The sequence below is a fragment of the Brachypodium distachyon genome, chromosome 5, assembly GCF_000005505.3.
Source record: "Brachypodium distachyon strain Bd21 chromosome 5, Brachypodium_distachyon_v3.0, whole genome shotgun sequence".
NCBI classification, from domain to species: domain Eukaryota; kingdom Viridiplantae; phylum Streptophyta; class Magnoliopsida; order Poales; family Poaceae; genus Brachypodium; species Brachypodium distachyon.
The window spans coordinates 5,930,530-5,953,105 of record NC_016135.3 but is presented as its reverse complement, the minus strand read 5'-3'; the positions used below and the strand labels follow the sequence as shown (position 1 = coordinate 5,953,105).

General features: G+C 41.0%; 1 protein-coding gene across 4 annotated transcripts; it reads left to right on the top strand.

Annotated features, from left to right (window-relative positions):
- The first annotated feature begins 349 nt into the window (after window positions 1–349).
- On the top strand, window positions 350–21,854 carry LOC100831691 (probable cleavage and polyadenylation specificity factor subunit 1). 4 transcript variants are annotated; one of them, XM_010241434.3, is made up of 26 exons: window positions 353–846; window positions 940–1,077; window positions 2,523–2,676; window positions 2,936–3,071; window positions 4,082–4,227; window positions 4,441–4,536; window positions 4,633–4,685; window positions 6,515–6,646; window positions 6,752–6,803; window positions 6,914–7,030; window positions 9,195–9,263; window positions 9,486–9,611; window positions 10,368–10,445; window positions 11,360–11,479; window positions 12,940–13,034; window positions 13,693–13,892; window positions 15,123–15,895; window positions 16,700–16,780; window positions 16,870–16,935; window positions 17,008–17,085; window positions 17,237–17,467; window positions 17,665–17,793; window positions 17,896–18,069; window positions 19,704–19,889; window positions 20,461–20,828; window positions 21,416–21,854. In XM_010241434.3, the coding sequence occupies exons 1-26, from the start codon at window positions 503–505 to the stop codon at window positions 21,528–21,530; spliced, it is 4,257 nt and encodes a 1,418-aa protein (XP_010239736.1). In that variant the 5' UTR covers window positions 353–502; the 3' UTR covers window positions 21,531–21,854. The 4 variants fall into 4 exon arrangements, 3 of the variants coding, with proteins under 3 accessions (XP_014751506.1, XP_010239736.1, XP_003579318.1); XM_003579270.4 differs by having other exon boundaries at window positions 9,123–9,263; XM_014896020.2 differs by lacking the exon at window positions 19,704–19,889 and having other exon boundaries at window positions 352–846; window positions 9,123–9,263.
- Window positions 21,855–22,576: the final 722 nt, after the last annotated feature.

The following is a 22,576-nucleotide window of genomic DNA, read 5'->3' as shown; positions in this document are numbered from 1 at the left end:
TTTCGGCCCCGGCGAGGCCGACTGGCTCGTGGAGGCGCCGCACGCTCGGCAGGCGGCCTGGCCAAGGCCTGCAGTCGGCCTGGCCGAGGCCGACTGGGCCTAATCGGCATGGGCCAGGCTGACTGGACCCATTCGGCTGGGCCAAAAATGATTAAAAATATAGTATTATATAAAAAAAATTAGCCAGGAGTCCGGGCGTCCGGCTCGTTGGGCGAGCCGCGGGGCGCCTGGCGCGTGCGGCCGTCCGATCGGAGCGCACCGGGGCTTGGGTGAGCGACGGGCTTACCCAATCGACCGTGCCGCAAGTTCGGCCGAATGAATAGTAAGAGTGGAAAAAAAAATCCAGACAGAAATTAGGGGTCTGACATACACATACCTCCAGTTCGATTCTCGGCTGCCCCATCCGTCGGAAGGCGCGTCTTCCTCCGCCGGCTCTAAACATTTCAAACGAAATCTGCAAAACCCTAGACAGCGGAGGGCTTAGCCCCCTACCTCCACGAAGATGAGCTACGCGGCGTACAAGATGATGCACTGGCCCACGGGCATCGACCACTGCGCCGCCGGCTTCATCACCCATTGCCCCTCCGACGCCGCCGCCTTCTGCTCAGCGGCGGCGGCCTCAGGGCCGGAAGGCGACGTCGGCTTGGTGGCGGCGGCGAGGCATCCGAAGCGCCTAGGCCCCACCCCCAACCTTGTTGTGGCGGCCGCGAACGTTCTCGAGGTGTACGCCGTGAGGGCGGATGCGGCAGCCGCGGATGGTGCCGGTGGCGCGCAGCCGTCCTCGTCATCTGGTGCCGTATTTGACGGGATCTCAGGGGCTCGCCTGGAGCTTGTGTGCCATTACAGGTGCGGACCTAGCAGTCTCATGCTTCTTTGGATTTACGTCTTGTTTTGTATTTCAGGAATTAAAGCGTGCGGTAATTTCTGAATGGCATGTAGGCTCCATGGGAACATTGAGTCAATGGCTATTTTGTCGGATGGGGCAGAAAATAGGCGAGATTCCATTGCACTTGCTTTCAGAGATGCTAAGATAACTTGTTTGGAATTCGACGACGCCATCCATGGCCTTCGGACTAGGTATGCACACTGCTGCCTCATATTTATAGCTGATACACATTTGTTTATTTCGAATGTAGTTTTCTCTGTTGCAATAGTTGCACAGAAACATGTGGCTAAAAAATGTAGCTGAATAGCAGCACATGCTTTTTTGAATTTTGGCACCGAGAGAACTTATCAATCACGAGAGCAATAAACACAATGATTTTCAATTACTATGAAAATAATATTACCTTAGTACTATCTAAAGAGAAGGCATTACAGCTTTAGGGCATCTCTTATGTATAATACCAACTTTGCCATAAGCTAGGACCAATGAAGCTTGTGGAGTATAAGGTCACATTTGCCACAATTTAGGACCCACGAGACTTGTTGATGTAGCTACTTTGTAAGAGAAAGATGGAGAAAAATAAAATTCTTTTGCTTGTGGGCTGCCCACAAGCCTAAGTTCATCCAAAAGCTTAAGGTCAACCCTTTTGAACTACGTCCGTGCCATCCCTTTTGTTTCTCTCACAGACGTTGATATCAGTACCGAGTAGTGCCTTCCATTTTTGTTTTTATGGCTCTTTCTGATGTCGATAGACCTAAAAGTAGAGCCTCTTTTAGGTTTGAGATAGACAACTTTTGAAAAAAGAGAGGCAAAAGGGTCAAATTGTAATTTTTTCTTATAGTGCAGTCAAACAACCATCCAATCATTTTGCATTCAAGGTGGCATGACAATGCAATCCTGCGAAACAAAGAGATCCTGCAATTCTCTTCTACCGAGAGAAGTGCTCCTGTGCTTTCTGAAAAACAGTTGCACAATTTTTGAAGCAAAGTTAATGGCTAAATTAAGTGAACTTTTCCCCTAAGCCGTTTTTAAGTAAGGCAATCTGGTCACACCTAAATAGCTCCGCATGCCATAGCCAACAACTATCCTGATTCTTCTCAACCGCTGCAAAAGTAGTGGGTTCATAGGGCCACTCTTGATGCTGGCCAGTGGCCGCAACTTGATCTCGATCACTAGTGCCAGGCAATAGTGCGAGCACCATCGACACATCGTCTGGTCTGCAATGGCCTACCATGTTGTCGGCGAGAGAGAAGCAGCAGCGTGGCCAATGGCAGCTAGGGCCTGCAGCCCTGCACAGCAGGTAGACGAGGCATTAACACACCTCACATCGGCTTGCTCAAGGCAGCGATGGCCGACGGGTGCCGCAAACAGGCCTCCGTGAGTCTGTAGAACATTGACGACAACAGATCAAGATAGATGCATGCAGTTGCGACTCAATGCGGTTATGGGGGTATGGGCTGAACCACTGGATCAATAAGACGTCTGGTATTAAGTAATGGCTGGTGCTTTGACAATTGCGCAAAAAATTAGTTACAAAGCATATAAGCACATCCCTTTACCGAATCTAGTTTTCTATCTTGCCCTTGCTACAAATTTACACGCTATCTTTATCAGATTATTAATCTTGATATTTCAGCTCAATGCATTGCTTTGAGGGCCCGGAATGGCAGCATCTGAAAAGAGGCAGGGAATCATTTGCCTGGGGTCCTGTCATAAAATCTGATCCACTAGGAAGATGTGGTGCTGCACTTGTTTATGGACTACAGATGATCATTCTGAAGTCTGCTCAGGTTTTATTTCGTTGACTCATCACATAATTTAATCAACTGCGAATTAGTTTTATTGTTCTTTATGTCTCTTGTTTTGTTAAACAAATTTCTTTAGTAGCAGATTCATATCATTTTGATAACTTGCTTTTAGATTTCGGATTTATTGGTTGAACTTCTAAACTAGTTATATGCACCATGATTCCTTTTTCAGGCCAGTAGACTTACCAATATATTATTATTCTTGATATATTTATTTGTAACTCCTTGTGTACTGTATTAGGTTGGGCAGAGCTTAGTGGGAGAAGATGAACCTACACGTGCATTGAGTTCTGCTGCTGTTCGTATCGAGTCATCATACTTGATTGACTTGCGCGCTTTAGATACGAATCATGTCAAAGATTTTACATTTGTACATGGTGAGAAGATTGAGATAAGATATCTCTTTGTATTTAGTTGCGCATCCTATACCTTCAATATTATCATCCACGCTTTTCTAAATTATGTTGAACTTTATTGCATAGAGCATGTAACTAGGGCGTAGTGCTTAGTTGCATGCTTTCTATCAGCCTTTTAAAACTTGTCTTAGATCATTTTTAAGTATGTATTTAATAGTTCACACTGGCGTTATGCTTCTCTATTCTTCCATATGAGGCTCCTGCCATGAATGTTGGATGTCTTTCAAGTTTTAACTATTCATTTTAATCATCATATCTGTGTGCTTGTTGATGCATTTCACAGCTTGACTACCCTCAAATAGTTGTATCTTGTGTGTTTCACAGCTCATTAGTGGGATATACCTCACAACAAATATGTAGGTAGCATGAAATTTGACTTATGTACCCTAATACAGTTTGGTTATTTACTTGCACTACGAGGACAAGAAATAGATTTGTCTTCAACCTGCTTGCAATACCAGCATAGAATGTACAGTAATAAAATGTTGCATGCCTGTTTAAACCATTGAATTTTTTTGCATATTAACTACACTCATAACTGCTGGTAAGATCTCCAGTTGTCCTCATTGTAGCCTCTCATGATTGTAGCGCATTAGCCTCCAATGTTCCACGTACTTTGATGTACGCCAAATGCATAAGAAGTCTAAATGTGTCAAATACTAGGTCTTAAAAGTGTTCAATAATCTTGTTCTTGCAGAAATTAACTTAAATAAAGGCCTGTTCAGAACAAAGGATTTTTGAAGGAATATTTTAGAAATTTTCCACACTTTTCTTTATTGTAGGGATGACTCCAAAAATCCTGTACTTTTCTGCATTTGCATGTTACACGTGGACCTTTGAGAAAACATTCCTGTGATACTCCATTCATAATGACCCCAAATGATTTCATCCATATGTTCACCACTGGGTTTACCACTATCCAAATGTGGAACTGTCCTATTCATGCCATTTTCCTTCTATGATTTCTTCAGGTTACATTGAACCTGTATTGGTCATACTACATGAGCGAGAGCCTACATGGGCTGGGCGTATCTCATCAAAGCACCATACATGCATGATATCTGCATTTAGTATTAGCATGACATTGAAGCAACACCCAATGATATGGTCTGCTGCTGTAAGTATATAATACTGATTGTAAGCTTTGACATTTCTGTCTTCGGTACCTTCCACATCTATTTCTATGTTCTTTCACTAATGCTTTTGTAATATACTACGGTCTAGGATTGTAAGCTTTGGCATCTCCTTTCTTCTGCACATGATCTGCCTTGTATTTTACTTTGATATGCAAAATTTAAATAATCATTACAAAGTTTTTTTTTTCTTTCAGAACATACCGCATGATGCGTACCAAATTCTTTCTGTGCCTCCACCTATTAGCGGTGTTCTTGTGATCTGTGCAAATTCGATCCATTATCACAGTCAGGTTTGGTCCCTCTAAATACATATGGTGGATGGGCTTACTTTATTTTTTATTTGCTGATTCTGAGTCGCTGAATTTTGAATTTCTTTGTTATTGCAGTCCACTTCTTGTTCCCTTGCGCTCAATAATTTCGCATCACAGCCAGATGGAAGGTACTATTGTGATGCTTAAGTCTAATTTCTGATGACATTCTTAGCTTTGCTATTGGTAGAAAATTTTGCGTGTCCATTCTCAGATCTCATTAAAAATACAGTGCCTTTTTCTGGTTGATTATTTCCAAGATATTTATAGATTTGTACTCCCTCCCAGTGGCGGATGAAGGATAAAATTTTAGGTGATGGAGTTTAGATTAAAAAAGAGTCGAGTAAATTACAAAAAAACTAGTACTACATTTGAGCTGGTTGGTGAACATGACCACCACTTTTTAATCTTTCTTTAACCACCACCTTTTTAACCTATTTTAAAAAAACACCGATTTTGGGACGAGCTGAATCGCAAAGCACTGGTCGTGGTGTTTTGCACAAATTGACACCAAAACTGACAATAGGGTCCACACATCAGGCTCCACCTGGTGCCAGCGATGCCACAGTGGCCAATGTTGTAACGCCCCGGGAAAAACTTGAGTTGGCGGTGGATCCTCTTGTTGCCGGCTGAGGGCAAGCCGGCAGAGCCCAGGACATGGCCGAGGAAGCGGGATCGCAGTTGAATGTAGAAGGTGAGCCTTGTGACCTGGTCAGCGACAGCCTCAAGCGCAGACTTGGCGGCAGACACGAATCTGGCGTCGTGGACGGAGTGGACACTGGACCTGCACGAGGCCAGGTCGGGCCGAATTGGAACCCCCACACGCAGCAGCTCCTAATCAGTGATTGACACGTTAGAAGAAGATGCGCATGAACTTATGTGCTATTGTGAGGCTACTGTCCTACCATGCGGTGTGAACAACTCTTTACCTACAACGTGGCTGTTATGGCGCATGACATGCTAGGCCAATTAAGACGTAAGGCATGACCGCAGGAGCATGGCAGCACCTTGTACCTTCCTTAGATATAAAAGTATAAGGTTACTCCCTCCTTTCCAAATTATAAGTCATATGATTGGTATTGCAGATGCTGCTATTTTTTCCTATAAACTTGGTCAAACTTTAAATAGTTTGACTTAGGACAAAAATCATATGCCTTATAATATGGAAAGTAGGGAGTATTTAATTATGAAGACATTTATTTAGCTCGTCAAGAGATTGATTTAAATAGGAAATATTGGACTATGGTTTCTTAGTCAACTAGGGATCCTATTCTTTGGGGCCATGCATGTTGATTGTGCAGATTGACCTGGCTGGCCCCTAAGAATAGGATCCCTACGACTAAAAAACCTTCTTATCTTCCTATTCAATCAATGGTGAAGCCTTGCAAATTTAAGACTAATGGTGTATGGATTATGAATTAAGAGCAGAGAGAAAGATATAAAATGTGATTTCTGATCTGTATAGTTTAAACCATCGTGATGAATGGATGTAATTGTAAATTGAAGAATCCTAGAGCATCACACATTGATGTTTATGTTGTCTGCTATGCCTATCCACCACCGCTTGCTAAGCTGATGTTGTATATGCACTCTTCCACAAGGCGTTGTTGAAGTTCAGAAACTTGCATTGATTGATTTGCTTGGAACCTTTACTTCCTCCACCTATTATCCAGGAAAACTGGTGTTAACAGACATGTTACTAATGTTTTTTCTCCATTATTTGATCTGTCTGAACATTATCACCTGTGGCACCATAGTAATCAAAACCAGAGAAATCACCTTTTGAAATATAGCAGATGAAATGCTTAACCTAGCTTTGGCATGTTCTCTTAATCTTATTTACTAGCATCGAACAAGTTCTTGGATCAAGATAGGGTGGATCGTATCTATGATGAGTAATTGGCTTCTATATACCATGCATTTTTCACCATATATTGATGTATGTCTTTGTGGTTCGCAGCCCGGAAATTCATAAGGTCAATTTCCATGTTGAGCTTGATGCAGCTAAAGCGACATGGTTATCCAATGACATTGTAATGTTCTCGGCGAAGACTGGAGAAATGCTGTTACTTACAGTAGTTTACGATGGGAGGTATTATCATTATACAGATCATCATCTCTCCTATTGTTTGTGCAACCGTTCCAGATTCTGTAGGAATGCCAGAATTGATCAATATCGGCTTCTTTTCTTTTGCAGAACGGTGCAAAAATTAGATCTTATGAAGTCAAAAGCATCTGTTATCAGTTCGGTTGGTTACTTATGCTCATGTTGTGTTTATTTGCCTTCTTTTTATTTGGTAATATTACCAGCCCATGGGATGCCGGTATTCTCTTATGTCATTGATATATTCGTGCACAGGGTGTTACGACTATTGGAAGTTCATTCTTTTTCCTTGGTAGCCGTGTGGGGGACAGCCTTCTCGTGCAATTTTCTTGTGGTGTGCCTACATCTGTCATACCAGATATAGCAGATGAGGTATGTTTTGAGATACCGTTCTCGACTTGTCAAGTGCATGAATTATTTTTTCACATGCTCTGTTTCTTGTAATGGCTTGCTGTTGAATGTTTTAAGCATAGTTACTAGAACCGACCAGATCCTGGTTAGACTGGAAAAGTCCAGAAGCATGGACTATGCCGGCTTTTCTTGCTTCAAAGACTGTCCATGCACCAGTTCTTGAAAACAACCAGATGAACTTGCTCCCCCTTGCAGACACCACCGCTCTGGCTTGACTATGCTGAAGCTAGCTGCTATCATGATTCTTGTCGAAGGTGGCACCATGACTTTAGTTGACGAGCCACAGATAACATAACTCAATGTGATGGCGGCACGTTGGCTCTCCTGATCTCCTCAATGATAACGCATCTGTTCTGGCTCCCCTTTGATGGCCCCACTCCCTCCATAGTTTCAAATTGACAAGCTGCTGCTGCGATGGATTCCCTTGCAACCGGAAAATAGTGAGCAGCACTATTGAAGATCCATCAAGTCAGGGTACGTGGGACGGGGGTTGGGCAGTGGATGGAGCTCTGCGTCCTGGGGCGAACGAGCTCAGTAATGTGAGTGGACAAGCTTGAATGGAGTTGGACGGGCTGGACAACGACCATGGACAGGGGTTGGACGGGGGCGGGTGCAGGAGGCGATGAGCTGGGGCGGAGAGGTGAGACGGCGGGGCCATGCAGGATGAGGAGTTAGGTGGGATATTGGGTGTATGTGGTGGCATATCACCATTAATATGTTCACAAGTTTGAGGGCAAACAGAAATGCAGCGATTGGGAAGCTCAGGAAGCTGGGTTCTGGGCGCTTTTTCTCATATATCGGAATAGGCGGGTGGGCTGGGGAGAGAAGCTGCACAAGCATTGTGTTCTTTTTGGCTTCAGCTGCTGGGACCTAGAAGCTGAAAAAGAGGCAAAACCAGTTGAAATGAAACACAATGCGATATGATGCAACATCACAATGTGCAGAGTTGATTATTAATGTTGACCTTAACATGTATATGAAACCAATGAAACCAAATATTCAAATATCATATATTAAAAACCAGTGTCTCAACCAATGTACCAGCTGTTGGATTGATGACTTGCTGAACCAGTGGCTTCACTGGTTCTATTGTCACTCTGGGTTTTTTTCTTGTATGTTTTCCTTAAAAATGACGTATCTTGTAAGTACCTTATTTTCCCCCTTTTTTAATGAATAGGCAGTGCTCCTGCCAGGTTTATTGTCGCTCTGGTTTAAATAACTCTCGCTGTAAGGGATTATCTGGAATGGAAACAAACAGAGGACACGGATCTTAACAAATGTTCTCATAGTGAGTGTTCAGATTGCAGGAAAGAATTCCAAATCAAACTTTTGTTTAGCACAACGTTGGAGTTGTTCAAGAGTTCAAGGATCTTTACCATTTACCTTAATAGCTATGAAATTTCCTTGTGTTTTATTTCAAAGCATTCAAGTATTCGAATCAATTAAGCATCGTCAAAATCAATCCCATGCACAAATTATACAGGACTTGAATGTGACACTTGAGTACTATGTTCAAACCTGGACCTGAAACATTGTTGCTTGATGAAAATGGCATACAGAGTAGACAGGGAAGTGTCACTTATACTTTTAAACTTTCCACACTTTTATGTATGGTGTTTACTACTCCCTCCATCCAAAAAATATAAGGTCAAATCCCAAATCTGAAATTCCAAAAATACATGTCCACATTGTTAAATTGTTAACTGCCCTCCCACATTGCTAGCACAAAAAACTCCTCGTAACTCGTATCTTAATTGTTGATTTGTGCACATGCATGCATAACTTAATTGCTCCTTGTTACAAGAGAAAACTACATACTTCCATTGCCTAACCGAAAACCAAAAAGTGCTAACTACCACACGCTACTCATGAGGATTTTTCTTTGTTTTCTGTGATCCTCCAAATTGACCTTGTATTTCTGGATGTAGGGAGCAATCAATATTGCACTTCTATATATGGTTTACCAATACTACAAAAGTTAATAGTCAAAGTTGTACTAAGCTACTTTTTCTTGAATCAGTGTTTGCTGATATTTGGTGATCTGCTTTTGTAGCGGTCTGCTGATATTGAAGGTGACCTGCCTTTTTCAAAGCGCCTGAAGAGGGTGCCTTCTGACATTTTGCAGGACGTGACCAGTGTTGAGGAACTTTCTTTTCAGAATAATATGTTGCCGAACAGTCTAGAATCAGCGCAGGTCTGCATGTTACTTTCAGTTGCATGGTAGTTATCTATTTATATGCAATTTTAGTCTAGAATCATGTTCTGTGCGTAGGCAATCCATTATATAGTCTCTTGTTGTTTACCACTTTCTTGTACTATTTTGAGTATACATGATGCATCAATACTGTGTATAATACGGTAGTTGCTTGCTATTGTTTCTTACTGTCGCTGATTTGTTTCACTTAATACTTTACAGAAAATCTCATATGTTGTAAGAGATGCATTGGTCAATGTTGGTCCTCTGAAAGATTTTTCGTATGGTTTAAGAGTCAACGCAGATCCCAACGCTACAGGAAATGCAAAGCAAAGCAATTATGAGTTGGTTAGTTGCATGGAATTTCTCTTCAGTCTTTGGTTATAATTAGGTCTATGTTTCAGGCTTCCAGCTGTACTATCTTCTGTTGTTGAATGTGCATATGGTTTATTATTGATTTGGAGGTTGATATTGTATTACAATTAAGGTTCCAAATCCTGCTTGTGGCTAGCGGGTTATCAGAAACCCTGGTGGTTTATGGGATCAGTGCTAGCCGCCTAGCCGGTTATGGGGATTAAATTCTATTAAGAATTTACAATTTCATATGATATTGTGGTCAAGGAAACAAGTTGAAAAACAAGAAAGATACAGACATTTAGAGAATATCTTATTGAATCTATGTGGAAAGGGGCTGTTAATGGTTTCCCTGTGGGGTTCCAGTATTCTTACAACTATGGGCGGGTTGAAACCTGACAAGTAGTGGAATGTAAGGGTAAATATAATAGATACATAAATAAGGAATAGCATACGATCAGAATAGTTGTTTCTCTGTCCATATACTGGATACGTTGATTCCTTCGATATTCCTCCATACATGCTATTTAAATCACACATCCTGAACTAACGTGTCATTACAATTAGCTCATGATGTGTGACCTTAATATTTTACATTCACTTCTGCATCAGTACCTCTGTCACTGCCACTTTTGTGAACTAGTGAACGGAAATTCAACAGTCTATTTGTTGTGATTCAATTATTAAGGCGTAGTTCTGTTGTTCTCTGTTTCAGCTACTCTCTTTGTAACAATATTAACTCTATTTCAGGTGTGTTGTTCTGGTCACGGTAAGAATGGAGCACTTTCTGTCCTTCAACAATCTATCCGCCCTGATTTGATTACCGAGGTGCATTTCTCTTCCTGTTTTTCATCTCAATTACATGCTTTCATTCTTTTGGGTAGAAGTTAATTCTTAATGATGTTTTTTGCTTTCCTTGTTCATCTGGTACCACTGTGGTCTGTGGGCTTTATAATAGCTGATCAGCATGCATTAGTTCATATAATGCACCTGCATCTGTTGTTTGGGGGCATTACCATCTTGATTTTGGACTTTAGGCAGATTAGACCACTTAGCAGTACTAGTAAGGTGGAACCAGTAAACATTGTACTGCACACAGTAATGTAATATGGTACATCGTGACTTAATACATGTGGGTTACTTATTGCTTTTTGGCAGACGCCTATAGGTAAATCACATAAGTTCAGAATTTGATAGTCAGAATCGTGATTTTGAATCGGACCGGAACACCTATGGTATCGTAGAATCGTAAAAACGTAGATTCTACTAACCGGAATCGTAGAATCAATCGAGTCAATTTGGATCGTAAAAATCATAGAATAGCATGATAGAATCATGATTCTGATTACCTTTGTTCAGATTCTTGCTGTAGAAGTGACAAAGTGATACAACGGTGCTAGTTAATTTGACAACACTTGTATGTTTTGAATTTTGTTGGTGCTATGCAATGCTAATTTTTGTGTACTATCAACAACTAAGTAGACCTAAGGGGGCATGTCAAATGGTAATCCCTCTTAGCATAATAGGAGGATCAGTGTTACTACCAGTTCGTATCCCAATGTTCAACTCAAACACTAAAAGTTCCATCAATGCCCTTTTGAAGAATTTGAACAACTCATTCCATTGTTAATCCCCTGCCTTTTTGGTGGTTGAGTCCAGATTTATATCGCACTGTTGTTTTTCATGGAAACATCTTGTTACCTACTTCTATCTTTACTTACATTTGTTCTTTACTTGTCCAGGTGGAATTACCAAGTTGCAGAGGTATTTGGACAGTCTACTACAAGAGTTCCCGTGGACATACCACTGAAGATAATGAATATCATGCATATCTGATAATAAGTCTAGAGAGCCGGACAATGGTAACACAACATTTCATTTTGGTTCATATCCTTTGCAGATTTATGATCTTTCACTTTGGCACGTGAACTAAAATGGTTATGCTATTTCTATCAGTATGGACGCTTCCATCACTACTATGACATTAACTGGATTCCAAAAATTCCTCAATATAATCATGGGCGCAGGGCACGCTGGGTATAGTTTTAAACCAGGACCAGAGGTTTGACCCAATAGAAACCAGATACAATCCTAAACTTAAATACCAGTGAAAATACAACCTCCAACTCAATACCGTCCAAAACAACCCCCTCTACCTATTTGACTGGTTTTGCCCACGTGGACGCCAACTCAGTATGTCCAGACCTCTCTCCCTCTCTCCCCCCTCCAGTCAACTCTCTTCTCTCATCTCTCTCTGGCCAGCATTCCCCATGTGCAGGTCGTCATGAACCCTGGCTGAAGGCACTGCAGCCGCTGAGCTCACAGGAAACTAGCGCGTCCGCCCCTGCCTCTATACCCCACCCCAAGTGTTGGCCGACCAGCATATGGCCGTGAGAGAGCCGTGCCCGTGCCTGCGGTGCACAGCAGGTGGCGTCGGCAATGTGTGCGGCCGGAAGACCATATGGCACGAGCTCTGCTGCTCAAGTAATAAGTTAATCAGAAATATGCAACATGCATAATAGATTAGTAGATTGTGCAGGAACACTGTTATGCATGTGATTCTTGATTGATCAGTAAAACAATTTTTTGCACGGTGGTAGCAGCGTTGTCGCAGCCATGGAGCCATGCACGCCACAGCTGATGCAGCAACGGTGGCGCTACTTTCCTGGCGTGCCCGAGCGAGAGCAGGGAGAGGGGGTCAGGAGAGGTCTAGTGGGAGAATGCTCGGGAGGGAGAGGAGAAGTCCTGGGGAGAGAGTTGATGGGGTTAAGTGACCTGCTTGTTCATTGGGTGGCTGACATGGTGAAGTCTAGTGAGGAGAGAAATTTGTGTCATGACATGGTGGACTAGGACAAAACTGGCATCGAAACCAGTCATTTTCTCATAGATGGGTGTTTGGGGTTTTTCTTTGAACCAAATTGAAGTTCAGGAATGCAATCTAAACCGTAGGACAAGTTCAGGGACTTAATGTGGACTTCTCTTTTTCAAGTTGAGAGAGAGGGAGGGAGAGAGACATGACATGTGGGGCCAGTTTGTTGCGGCAGATCCATGTTGGTGACTTATCAATGCCAGTATGGCAGGAATGCGGTAGCACAGTCCAAACCAACTCTTGGGGAGGGGGTAGGGGGTGGGGGGAGTTATGCCTCAGGGGAATTATGTTGTCACAGCTCCAAACGACAGGGGCTCAAGTTGGCATCATCGTTTTCTTAAGCTATATGATGTGATTGTTTAATGTATTTGGTTTGTTTCCTTTGCACTTGCCTCTTTAATTTCTTTTGAGGAAATGGTTACTGATTGAATGACATTATTATGTTATGAAAAGGTACTTGAGACAGGTGATGATCTTGGGGAAGTTACTGAAACAGTTGACTACTATGTTCAGGGGGCAACCATTACTGCTGGTAACTTGTTTGGAAGGTGTGTTGCTGCTTACTATTTTTTTAGTTTATATGACATTATCTTATACTTGATTGGCATTATGTGCTGTGAAAATATATGCATTACATGACGTTCATTTTATGGACATAATTAGAGCATTGATACTTGACCGTGGTTTGTTACCTAGGCTGCATGTGCTGCTAAATTCACCTCAAACTCCGATCTTGTCTTGGGCCTGGCTGCTTGAGAATGCGATATGAGATACCCTCTCATGTAACCTTGGAGTCTATTTTAAGTATGCATATAGTATTGATTAGCAATTTAGCATGTATTATCAATTTTAACAAGGGGTAATGCATATCAAGAATTTGCAAACTATGTGTAACAAAGCGCAGATCTTATGTTTAATTGGCTTAAGGCCCAAGATAAAGGATATATTCCTAATTTAAAGCATAAACTACCCAACCGAGGGATTGGAGATCTTATCCCATAATTGTGGGCTGCCATGGTGGGGCAAGGCCCCCATACATAACAGACATGATAACTTTTTTTAGATCTAAGATCAGTTTAGAACCTTGGCGTTTAGAGTCCTCGGTGATGTTTGATAGTTTAGTATTCAATTATGTATTTATGTTTGTGACAGTGTGGGATTAAATAGTTTTTTTTAATGATTCCATTATTGTTTGGATCTTCGCAGGAGGCGTGTCATACAGGTATATGCCACAGGTGCTCGTGTGCTTGATGGTTCTTTCATGACGCAAGAGCTAAACTTCACTGCACTTTCTTCAGAATCATCATCATCGGGTTCTGAACCTCTTGGAGTAGCATCTGCTTCCATCGCAGATCCATACGTTCTTCTGAAGATGGTTGATGGAACTATTCAACTTCTTGTAGGAGGTATAGTATATCCAATTAGCCATTAGTCCAGCATGTTTTGATTTCATGCTCTTTGGCTCTTGCCTTGTCTAAAGTTCAATCAAAATATGGAATTTGAAGTAACAAATGGTAAAATGGGCCAAATTTGTCAGCAGTGTAGAAAACCTAGTTCCAGAATATTTTGGTGAGGTTTGAAAAGAAGTACTCCCTCCATTTCACAAAGGTTGGCGTATTTTGTTTCGTTAAGACAAGGCTTTGAGCAATGATAATTCCATTAATATGTGTTTTTCCATCCATGAAATTTATATCTATAGATTCGTCATTAAAAGTTCTTATTAATAATCATGATTTCGTATCATAAAAGTTACATATTAATATAGTAATTCTTGGTCAAAGCCTTGTCTTAACGAACCAAAATACGCCAACCTTTGTGAAATGGAGGGAGTATCTAGCTTAAATCCTTATTTCAGTGATAACCTGTGAATTTTGGTGAGGTTTGGAAGGAATAAAGGGTAATGTCAGTTCTCAGGCTAGTGGGCGACACAGATGGATATTTTTGAAAATCATTTACATAGATAAAGCGATCGTGTATGAATAACTCCCCCTCCTTGTACAAATCCTTGTACAATCTCATACTGAAAGATTGGTTATGCCATCATGCTGGATACCACCCCATTGTAGAATAACCTGATCTGCCCTCCTGCTCCCACAATCCCGAGGAGTCACTACTAGTAGGTCAAAGCCAATACATCCGTTTAATTTATTTGGCATGCGTAGTTTGCAACTTGTATCTTTATCTATGTTATATGCATCAACATACATGGGCCGCACCGCCGCACTTAAGTCTACGAGGCAGGGGACATGCCTTATCTGTTTTTTAGTAGTTTCCTTTCAATTAGCGATTAGGTTGGTTTATTTCGTATTTTTAGGATTTGGTGGTATCAGCCTCTCTATATAATTGGACTTGGTGATGAGGAATTATGAAGAAAGAATAAACCAATCTAACTCCCATTCTCCTTATTTTTTTTAAAAAATATTCTCATTCTCCTTCAGTAGTTCATCCTTACCTTAATGTGTCAATGCCGTCAACGTGCTGACACAACTCTTGTGGTTCAGGCTACTCATCCTGTCATGCTCCAGAATAATCATGCCCGGTTGACTGAAAAACATCTCATTTCATTTTTCTTATTTGTATTATCTCCAGTTGTGGAAATAGCAACTGAATACGTGTTTTTTTGTTTCCTGATGCAGATCATTCTACTTGTGCTCTTTCAATCAATGCTCCCAGTACTTTAACAAGCCGAGGTGAAAGAATATCTGCATGCACACTTTATCATGACAGAGGTCCTGAGCCATGGCTGAGAAAGACGCGTGGTGATGCATGGTTATCTAGTGGTGTTACAGTGGCAGTTGATGTCAGTGGTAGTTCATCTCAGGATCAGTCTGATATATACTGCATCATTTGTTATGAAAGTGGTAAACTAGAAATTTTTGAAGTGCCTAGTTTCAGACAAGTTTTCTCTGTGGGAAGTTTCTTCTCTGGTGAGTCTCTTTTGGTTGACGCATTTGCTCAGGGTTTTACTGAGGATAGTGCAGAAGGAAGACAGGATGAAACTAAAGTTTCTCTAAAGAAAGAAGTAGCAAACAACATTCGGATTGTTGAGCTTGCGATGCATAGATGGTCTGGTCAGTTCAGTCGCCCATTCCTTTTTGGATTATTAAATGATGGCACGTTGTTGTGTTACCAAGCTTATTGCTATGAAGGTTTGGAAAGCAACATAAAAGGTACTTCGTTATCACCTGATGGTTCTGTGGATCTGGGCAATGCCAGTGATTCGAGGCTAAAAAATTTGAGATTTCACCGGGTTTCTGTTGACATCACATCACGAGAAGACATATCAAGTCTTGCACGACCGAGAATCACAATTTTTAACAATGTTGGTGGTTACGAGGGATTATTTCTTAGTGGCACAAGACCAGTCTGGGTTATGGTTTGTCGACAACGATTTCGGGTGCATCCACAGGTATGTCGTTATGCTGAAGCTTTTTGTTGTCTTGTATTTGACCTTTCCGTGCTACATTTTTTTTCTGGTATGCTCACATGACTACGTCCTGTACTTGTTTACAAGTATTTTGCATTAATACATTTTGCATACTGAAATGTATTATCTCCAAATTTGAATGTGAATAAATTCTCCAAAATGATATCACCTGCAGTTATAGGAGTAGATGGTTCTGGTTCTTAATCGCTGTTAAAGTGTTGGTGTTATGACACAACACTTTGAGAAAGAGTGCATAGTTCTGTAGTTAGGCCCAGTTTGCGGTTGCTTAACTGTACTGTGGTGAGCTGTGGAATCTAGTTATTTACAGTTATTTAACAAACTGCAGCAAGATTTTTCTGTTACATCTAAATATAAATCTTTCAACTAATTACAGTATCCAGACTGAGAAATAAGCAACTTCTGAAAAGCCACTGCAATGACAAACACAACCATAGTTGATATTGAACGCTAAACATTTGTTTTGGATCTGCAAAGATTTAAACGATATCACACACTATCACTATTCTTTTATTTTTAACAATCACTTTTTTATCATCTCCATGATGAGATGTGTGTGCAGCATGCTTAAGCTGATACTGAAATGCCTAATCGGTCCGAATTTATTTGGTGTTTCTTACAACTTCCAGAATTTATTTGTAAGCTTTGTGTGGTGAAGTGTGATTAACCACTGCATTTATTGGCTACTTCCAACTAGTGTATATGTACTTCTGGTAATTGGTATCATACTGTCATCGTGCCTAAGGTTTAAGCTCTTCCATTTTGCAGTTATGTGATGGTCCCATTGAAGCCTTTACTGTTCTCCACAATGTAAATTGTTCTCATGGACTTATATATGTTACATCGCAGGTAAAGAGTTACTTTGCTATTTTAATTGTTCTCAGATACTCTCACCACTAATTAGAATTTCAGGATTGATGATTTTTCGTGTTCTTTAGGGTTTTCTGAAGATATGTCAATTGCCCTCAGCATATAACTATGACAACTACTGGCCTGTTCAAAAGGTAAAATTTGTATTTATGCATAAGTTGTATCTCAATGATTATTTACAGCCTTCTCAATATTGCACTTTGTAGATCCCTTTGCATGGTACCCCACATCAGGTCACATATTATGCAGAGCAGTCCCTTTATCCACTTATCGTGTCTGTTCCTGTAAGTAGTCTCTACCTGCTACTCCAGTGGTAATTTGATAATATTGCTTTATTATTGCAATCTTTGATTTTGGTTGTCTGGCACTATGACGTACGTAGTAATAAAGTAAGCACACTTATCAGTTCAAGGTACACATTTTATGTTCCTCCAGGTTGTTCGCCCCCTAAATCAAGTTCTATCCATTATGGCTGATCAAGAAATGATTCACCACATGGATAACGATGCTTCAAGTGCTGATGACCTCCAAAAGACTTATACTGTTGAGGAATTTGAGGTTCGCGTTTTGGAGTTGGAGAAACCTGGTGGACGTTGGGAGACAAGGTCCACTATTCCAATGCAATCATTTGAAAATGCTCTAACTGTGCGCATTGTTACATTACATGTATGTATTTCTTTTCAGTTCCATGTTTAAAACAAAGGCTTGAGAGTCTTTAGTATAAAAAATCAGCAAGAACAAGTAGCCACAGCTTCTATCTTTGTCTTTACTAGCTTCTATATTTGGGCTTAAATGTCTCGATCCTGAAATTCGATGACCACATGTCCATGTTTTCACCAAAAGATTACACATTTTCACTTCAGAACACAACAACCAAGGAAAATGAAACCCTGATGGCCATCGGGACTGCTTATGTTCAAGGGGAGGATGTAGCTGCTCGGGGCAGGGTGCTTCTGTTCTCTTTCACTAAAAGTGAAAATTCTCAAAATCTGGTATTGTATTTGAGTGCTGTTGCAATCGTTTGAAAATAGTTCCTACTTCAATCACAGTTGCTATACAGTATTGATTTCTTAACATGGAAAGATTATATTCAGGTAACTGAAGTCTACTCAAAAGAGAGTAAAGGTGCTGTATCAGCTGTTGCATCGCTTCAAGGTCATCTGGTGATAGCTTCTGGTCCGAAGATCACACTGAACAAGTGGAACGGTTCTGAATTGACAGCCGTTGCATTCTATGATGCCCCTTTGCATGTTGTGAGCTTGAACATTGTGAGTATTGCACAACCTTTGGTTCAATTTACATCTAGGCTCTGTTTGGATCGCAGAATTCGAAATGAGAAATGTAACTGAACATCTAATTCTGATTCCATATAGCGGATGTACGTTCGCACTAACCTGGGTTCTACTTGTACCGTAGGGTCTCCCTTAGAGTTTTCTTTCCAAAAAGTCAATTCCATATCCGATTAGTGCTTAAGTACTTCTAGTGTTTCTTTCTCTAAGCATCATTTTCTCAAATGGACACAGTTTCGAAAAAAAAAACTCCCTCCTACAAAATGAAAAATCAGTTTCTTTCTCTGTTCCTCCTGGAAAAAGAAGCTAGAATTCTGTCATTGAAACAGTAAATTGAAATCCTGCAAATGGTCACTGGATATTTAGTTATTGGCTAACTCCCAAAGTTTTGGATTGTCGTACTTTCTTAGCGTTTCCTATCTCAGAGACTGTCTGCTGTGAGGCTATTTCCTTTCCAAATGGACAATTTTTTAAAAAGCACAAATTTTTTGGAGACTAATTGTAAAGGTTTATAAAATCCCAAGAGTAGTGTACTCCCTCCATTCCACAATACAACGTGTATAGATTTTTCTCATTTGTTCCACAATACACCTCATTTTTCTCTTGATACCCGCATCCGACCAATAACTACTCACATCCATTTATTATTAACCCAATATGAGTGGTCAGGCACTAGAAACGTGAGCTGCCTTGGTCCAAGTGCACAAATCTATATGAGGTGTATTTTGGAATGGAGGGAGTACTAACTACAAAAGGACATGTTCTACAACCATGCAAAGTTTGAGCGTCAAATTCAATATCTTATGCTCTCACTGTGGAAAACTTAACTGTCCCCTGTGCTGTCGGAGGCCAACCACTTCCTCATCCGTGCAGCCCTCTGCTGCTCACACTTGTGCACCTTCCAGCGCTGGATGCATGCGCCACCGTCTGCAGAAGAGCAACTCTAGTCTCTTGTCATGGGGCATCATATGCGTTAGGCCTGTTGTTTGAGCTTGTTGGCCTTCTGCATTGAAGCTTCTGTGCTTGCCATATCCTCTATTCTGCTTTAGCGAGCCATTTCGGTCAGTCAGTCTCAGCCCTGTGAGCAGATATGATATCTAAGCCATGCTCTCTTGTCTAACGAACTGATATGAGCCTCGCGTACCAGATCCGTGTCTCTTGTCTTCCCTGTGAATTCTTGCCACCATTAACCAGGTCCATGAGCTCTGTGATTGCTTGATTTCAACACTTGTGTCCTATGTCAATGCTGTGATTCCTATATTCATTTTGTGGAAAATTATATGATCCAGTAATTTGCAATCTTTACATAATAATTGTGTCCATTTCAGAGTTAAATAATCCAGTAATTTGCAATCTTTACATAATAATTGTATCCGTTTCAGAGTTAAATATTAGGTTGCCATGCTGCTTTAATTTCATATCCTTATTGTGATTTTTTTCTCTTGTTTCATGTCATGTTGCAGTGGGCTCCTGCATGCTGTAAGAATCTGTCTGTAGTATGATTACGCATACCACATGCACTAAGTGGCCATTCACATGCATTTACACTTATTTTGTTGGTCGGTGTGATGTTCTGAAAAATTTGCAGTGCTCTGAGATTCTTTTATTTTCAGGTCAAAAATTTTGTTTTGTTTGGCGATATCCATAAGAGTGTGTATTTTCTTAGCTGGAAGGAGCAAGGTTCTCAATTGACTCTGCTTGCAAAAGATTTTGGATCTCTTGATTGCTTTGCAACAGAGTTCTTAATTGATGGAAGCACATTGAGCCTTGTAGTTTCTGACTCTGACAAGAATTTGCAGGTCATTTGTTTATCATAATCTTTTGTATTACTGGTTTTTGTTCAGTACTCTTCTTTACTATTTGATCCACCTGCTAGTCATCTATTAAGAAATGAGTTCTAAATGCTAAATCAAATGTGTTGAAGCATCATGCTGTCACTACTGGACTGGTTCTTGTGATATTACCTTTTACCAGGAGTACTCATTGTCAGAGGTTAGTGGTAAACATATTAAGGATAACTGTAAACATTCTCAATACTACTGGCGCACTTGATGTCGGAAAATCGACTGGTGATCTGGAGTCAAGGATCATAATACTAACTTTAAATGCCACTTTAAATCCCTCTACTTGCGGTTGTCTTGTCCGATATAATTGAGTGCTTTGCAGTAGTCTAGGTTGGCCCACCTACTCTGCCAATGGGTAGTTGATCTACAATTTTTTTTAAATGTTGGCAAATATAATTGGACGTACTACTTGATTGTAGTATATGCTTCCTGTTGAGTGCTTTGCAGTAGCCTGAATGCCTGAACATTGAGGTGGGCCCTTTTTCACCCTATTATTCGCTGCAGTCTAACTAATTTCATCATACAGATTTTCTATTATGCTCCAAAAATGGTGGAGAGCTGGAAGGGGCAGAAGCTCCTTTCAAGAGCAGAATTACATGTTGGAGCCCATATGACCAAGTTCTTGAGGCTGCAGATGCTTCCAGCTCAAGGATTGGCATCTGAGAAGACAAACCGTTTTGCTCTTCTATTTGGTACTTTGGATGGTAGCATTGGATGCATTGCACCTGTTGATGAGTTGACATTCCGCCGGCTCCAGAGCTTACAGAGGAAGCTTGTAGATGCCGTCTCCCATGTGTGTGGCCTGAACCCAAGATCATTCAGGCAGTTTAAGTCCAATGGGAAGGCACATCGCCCTGGACCAGATAACATCATTGACTTTGAGCTTCTTACATAGTAAGTGAAGCTGCAGTACATCAGCTTATTGCTTTACAACTTGTTATTCGGCTCTCGTGTTCTCTGCACATCTTTATTACATTCCTGCAAGTATCCCAGTAAAACTAAACATCAGATGTGTTAATAGCATTAATCTTGCCTAGGGTGATGTGGCAGACTGTTGTCTTTCGTGTCTGGATGCTGGGATCGCAGGTAGTAGTGGGGGTGGATAGAAGTAGAGGGGCTAGGGAATAATAAGACGAGATGGAGACCTTTATTGCTTGTGTCTGAGATAAAGGGTCACCCCTCATACAGGGGTCACCAAAACTCTGCTTTGGAAGTTGCTTACCACACATCAATACTCCACATTGATTGACAAAATATGATTGGTAAAAAGAATAAATCAGAATAACCCAGTAGTTTTTTGTGATTGTGCGCCAGCTGCCTGTTACCACTAATCGCAGCTTGACTGTTCTTTGTGATTGTGCACCAGCTGCCTGTTACCACTGGTTTTTGTAGCCTATTATCAGCTTGATTGATGCAGATTTTTTTTATGTTGTATCGACATATAACATTTCTTCCTAATTTATATTTTACTCCTTTTCTAGTTACGAGATCTTATCCTTAGAAGAGCAGCTCGATATGGCACAGCAGATTGGAACTACCCGCGCACAGATCCTGTCCAACTTCAGTGATATTTCGCTGGGCACTAGTTTCCTGTGAATTCACAGTAATTTGAATTCTGAGTAGGGTGATCATATGTTGGAGGTAACACCATGATACAGATGGAAAAGCTAGAGGCACATGGCAGCTCTGAAGCTGCCTGGCGATTCTTTGCAACTCCAGTAACCTAGGCACTCCGGTACCTGGACGTGTTGGTTTCATTCTAATTATCTGTAAACTTTGGCATCTTGTATCTTCTTCTATAGCCGCCATCTCCTTTTTGGCTGTAATGTACTCTTCTCGATGCCTTGTGATACTGTTGTGATTGTGAATCAGCTGTTTATACAAGAGGCGCCTGTTTAGAAAGGCGTTTTTTTTTATGAAGAGGCGTCTGTACGGACGAACGTCTTGCCGGCCTTGCTGTCAAAAAAAAAAAAGAGAAGGTCCTGCCGTCCTTTGTCCAAAGCGGTCTACGTTTTGACTGTACTAGGTTGAAAGTTGATTGCGCTGCCTGATTGACCAAGAGGAAAGGTGTGCATGGCTGGTCTGTAGATCCCTTATTTCCTAGTTACTGCTTCCAAGTACTATCTCCTTAGCAAGTATCCCTGTGAGTATATAGGGTCCATGCGTGTCCTTAAATTGCTAATTCAATGTTTTATATCGCATAAGTTATACCACTGGAAAATAGAACACTTGAAGTTTTAATGATATAAATTTTATGATACAGAAGTCATGTTACATTGATTAAATAGTCGACATGGGATACTTGCGGGCCTTGTATACCGGAAAAGAGGTAGTAGCAAATTGTGTTTGCCCAACTTGCAGTTTGCTTCCTTGTTGGATAAATTTGTTCCGACGCTACTTAAATTTGGTTCAATCTTCAATAAAATGATGCCTAGTTAAAGAACCCTGCGCCCATATGGACAAAATTCGGTTTGCTAGATAAAAGTAGTGTGAGTACCATACGCCGACGATAGAGCTACTACTAAAACACGCATGCAAGCCGACGATAGAGCTACTACTAAATTCTGTTTGCCCAACTTTGCAGGTGAAGCCATGGACGTTTTCAACAATGTTTTCCCATTCTTTTTATCTTCCAAAGTATG

What these genes read in the sequence shown, in the direction of transcription:
- LOC100831691 (XM_003579270.4), top strand. Translation starts at nt 503, where the DNA reads ATGAGCTACGCGGCGTACAAGATGATGCACTGGCCCACGGGCATCGAC. An exon ending in AGATTTTACATTTGTACATG is followed by an intron (nt 3,072 to 4,081) that starts GTGAGAAGATTG and finishes TGATTTCTTCAG; the next exon opens with GTTACATTGAACCTGTATTG. An exon ending in GCTGGTAACTTGTTTGGAAG is followed by an intron (nt 13,035 to 13,692) that starts GTGTGTTGCTGC and finishes GGATCTTCGCAG; the next exon opens with GAGGCGTGTCATACAGGTAT.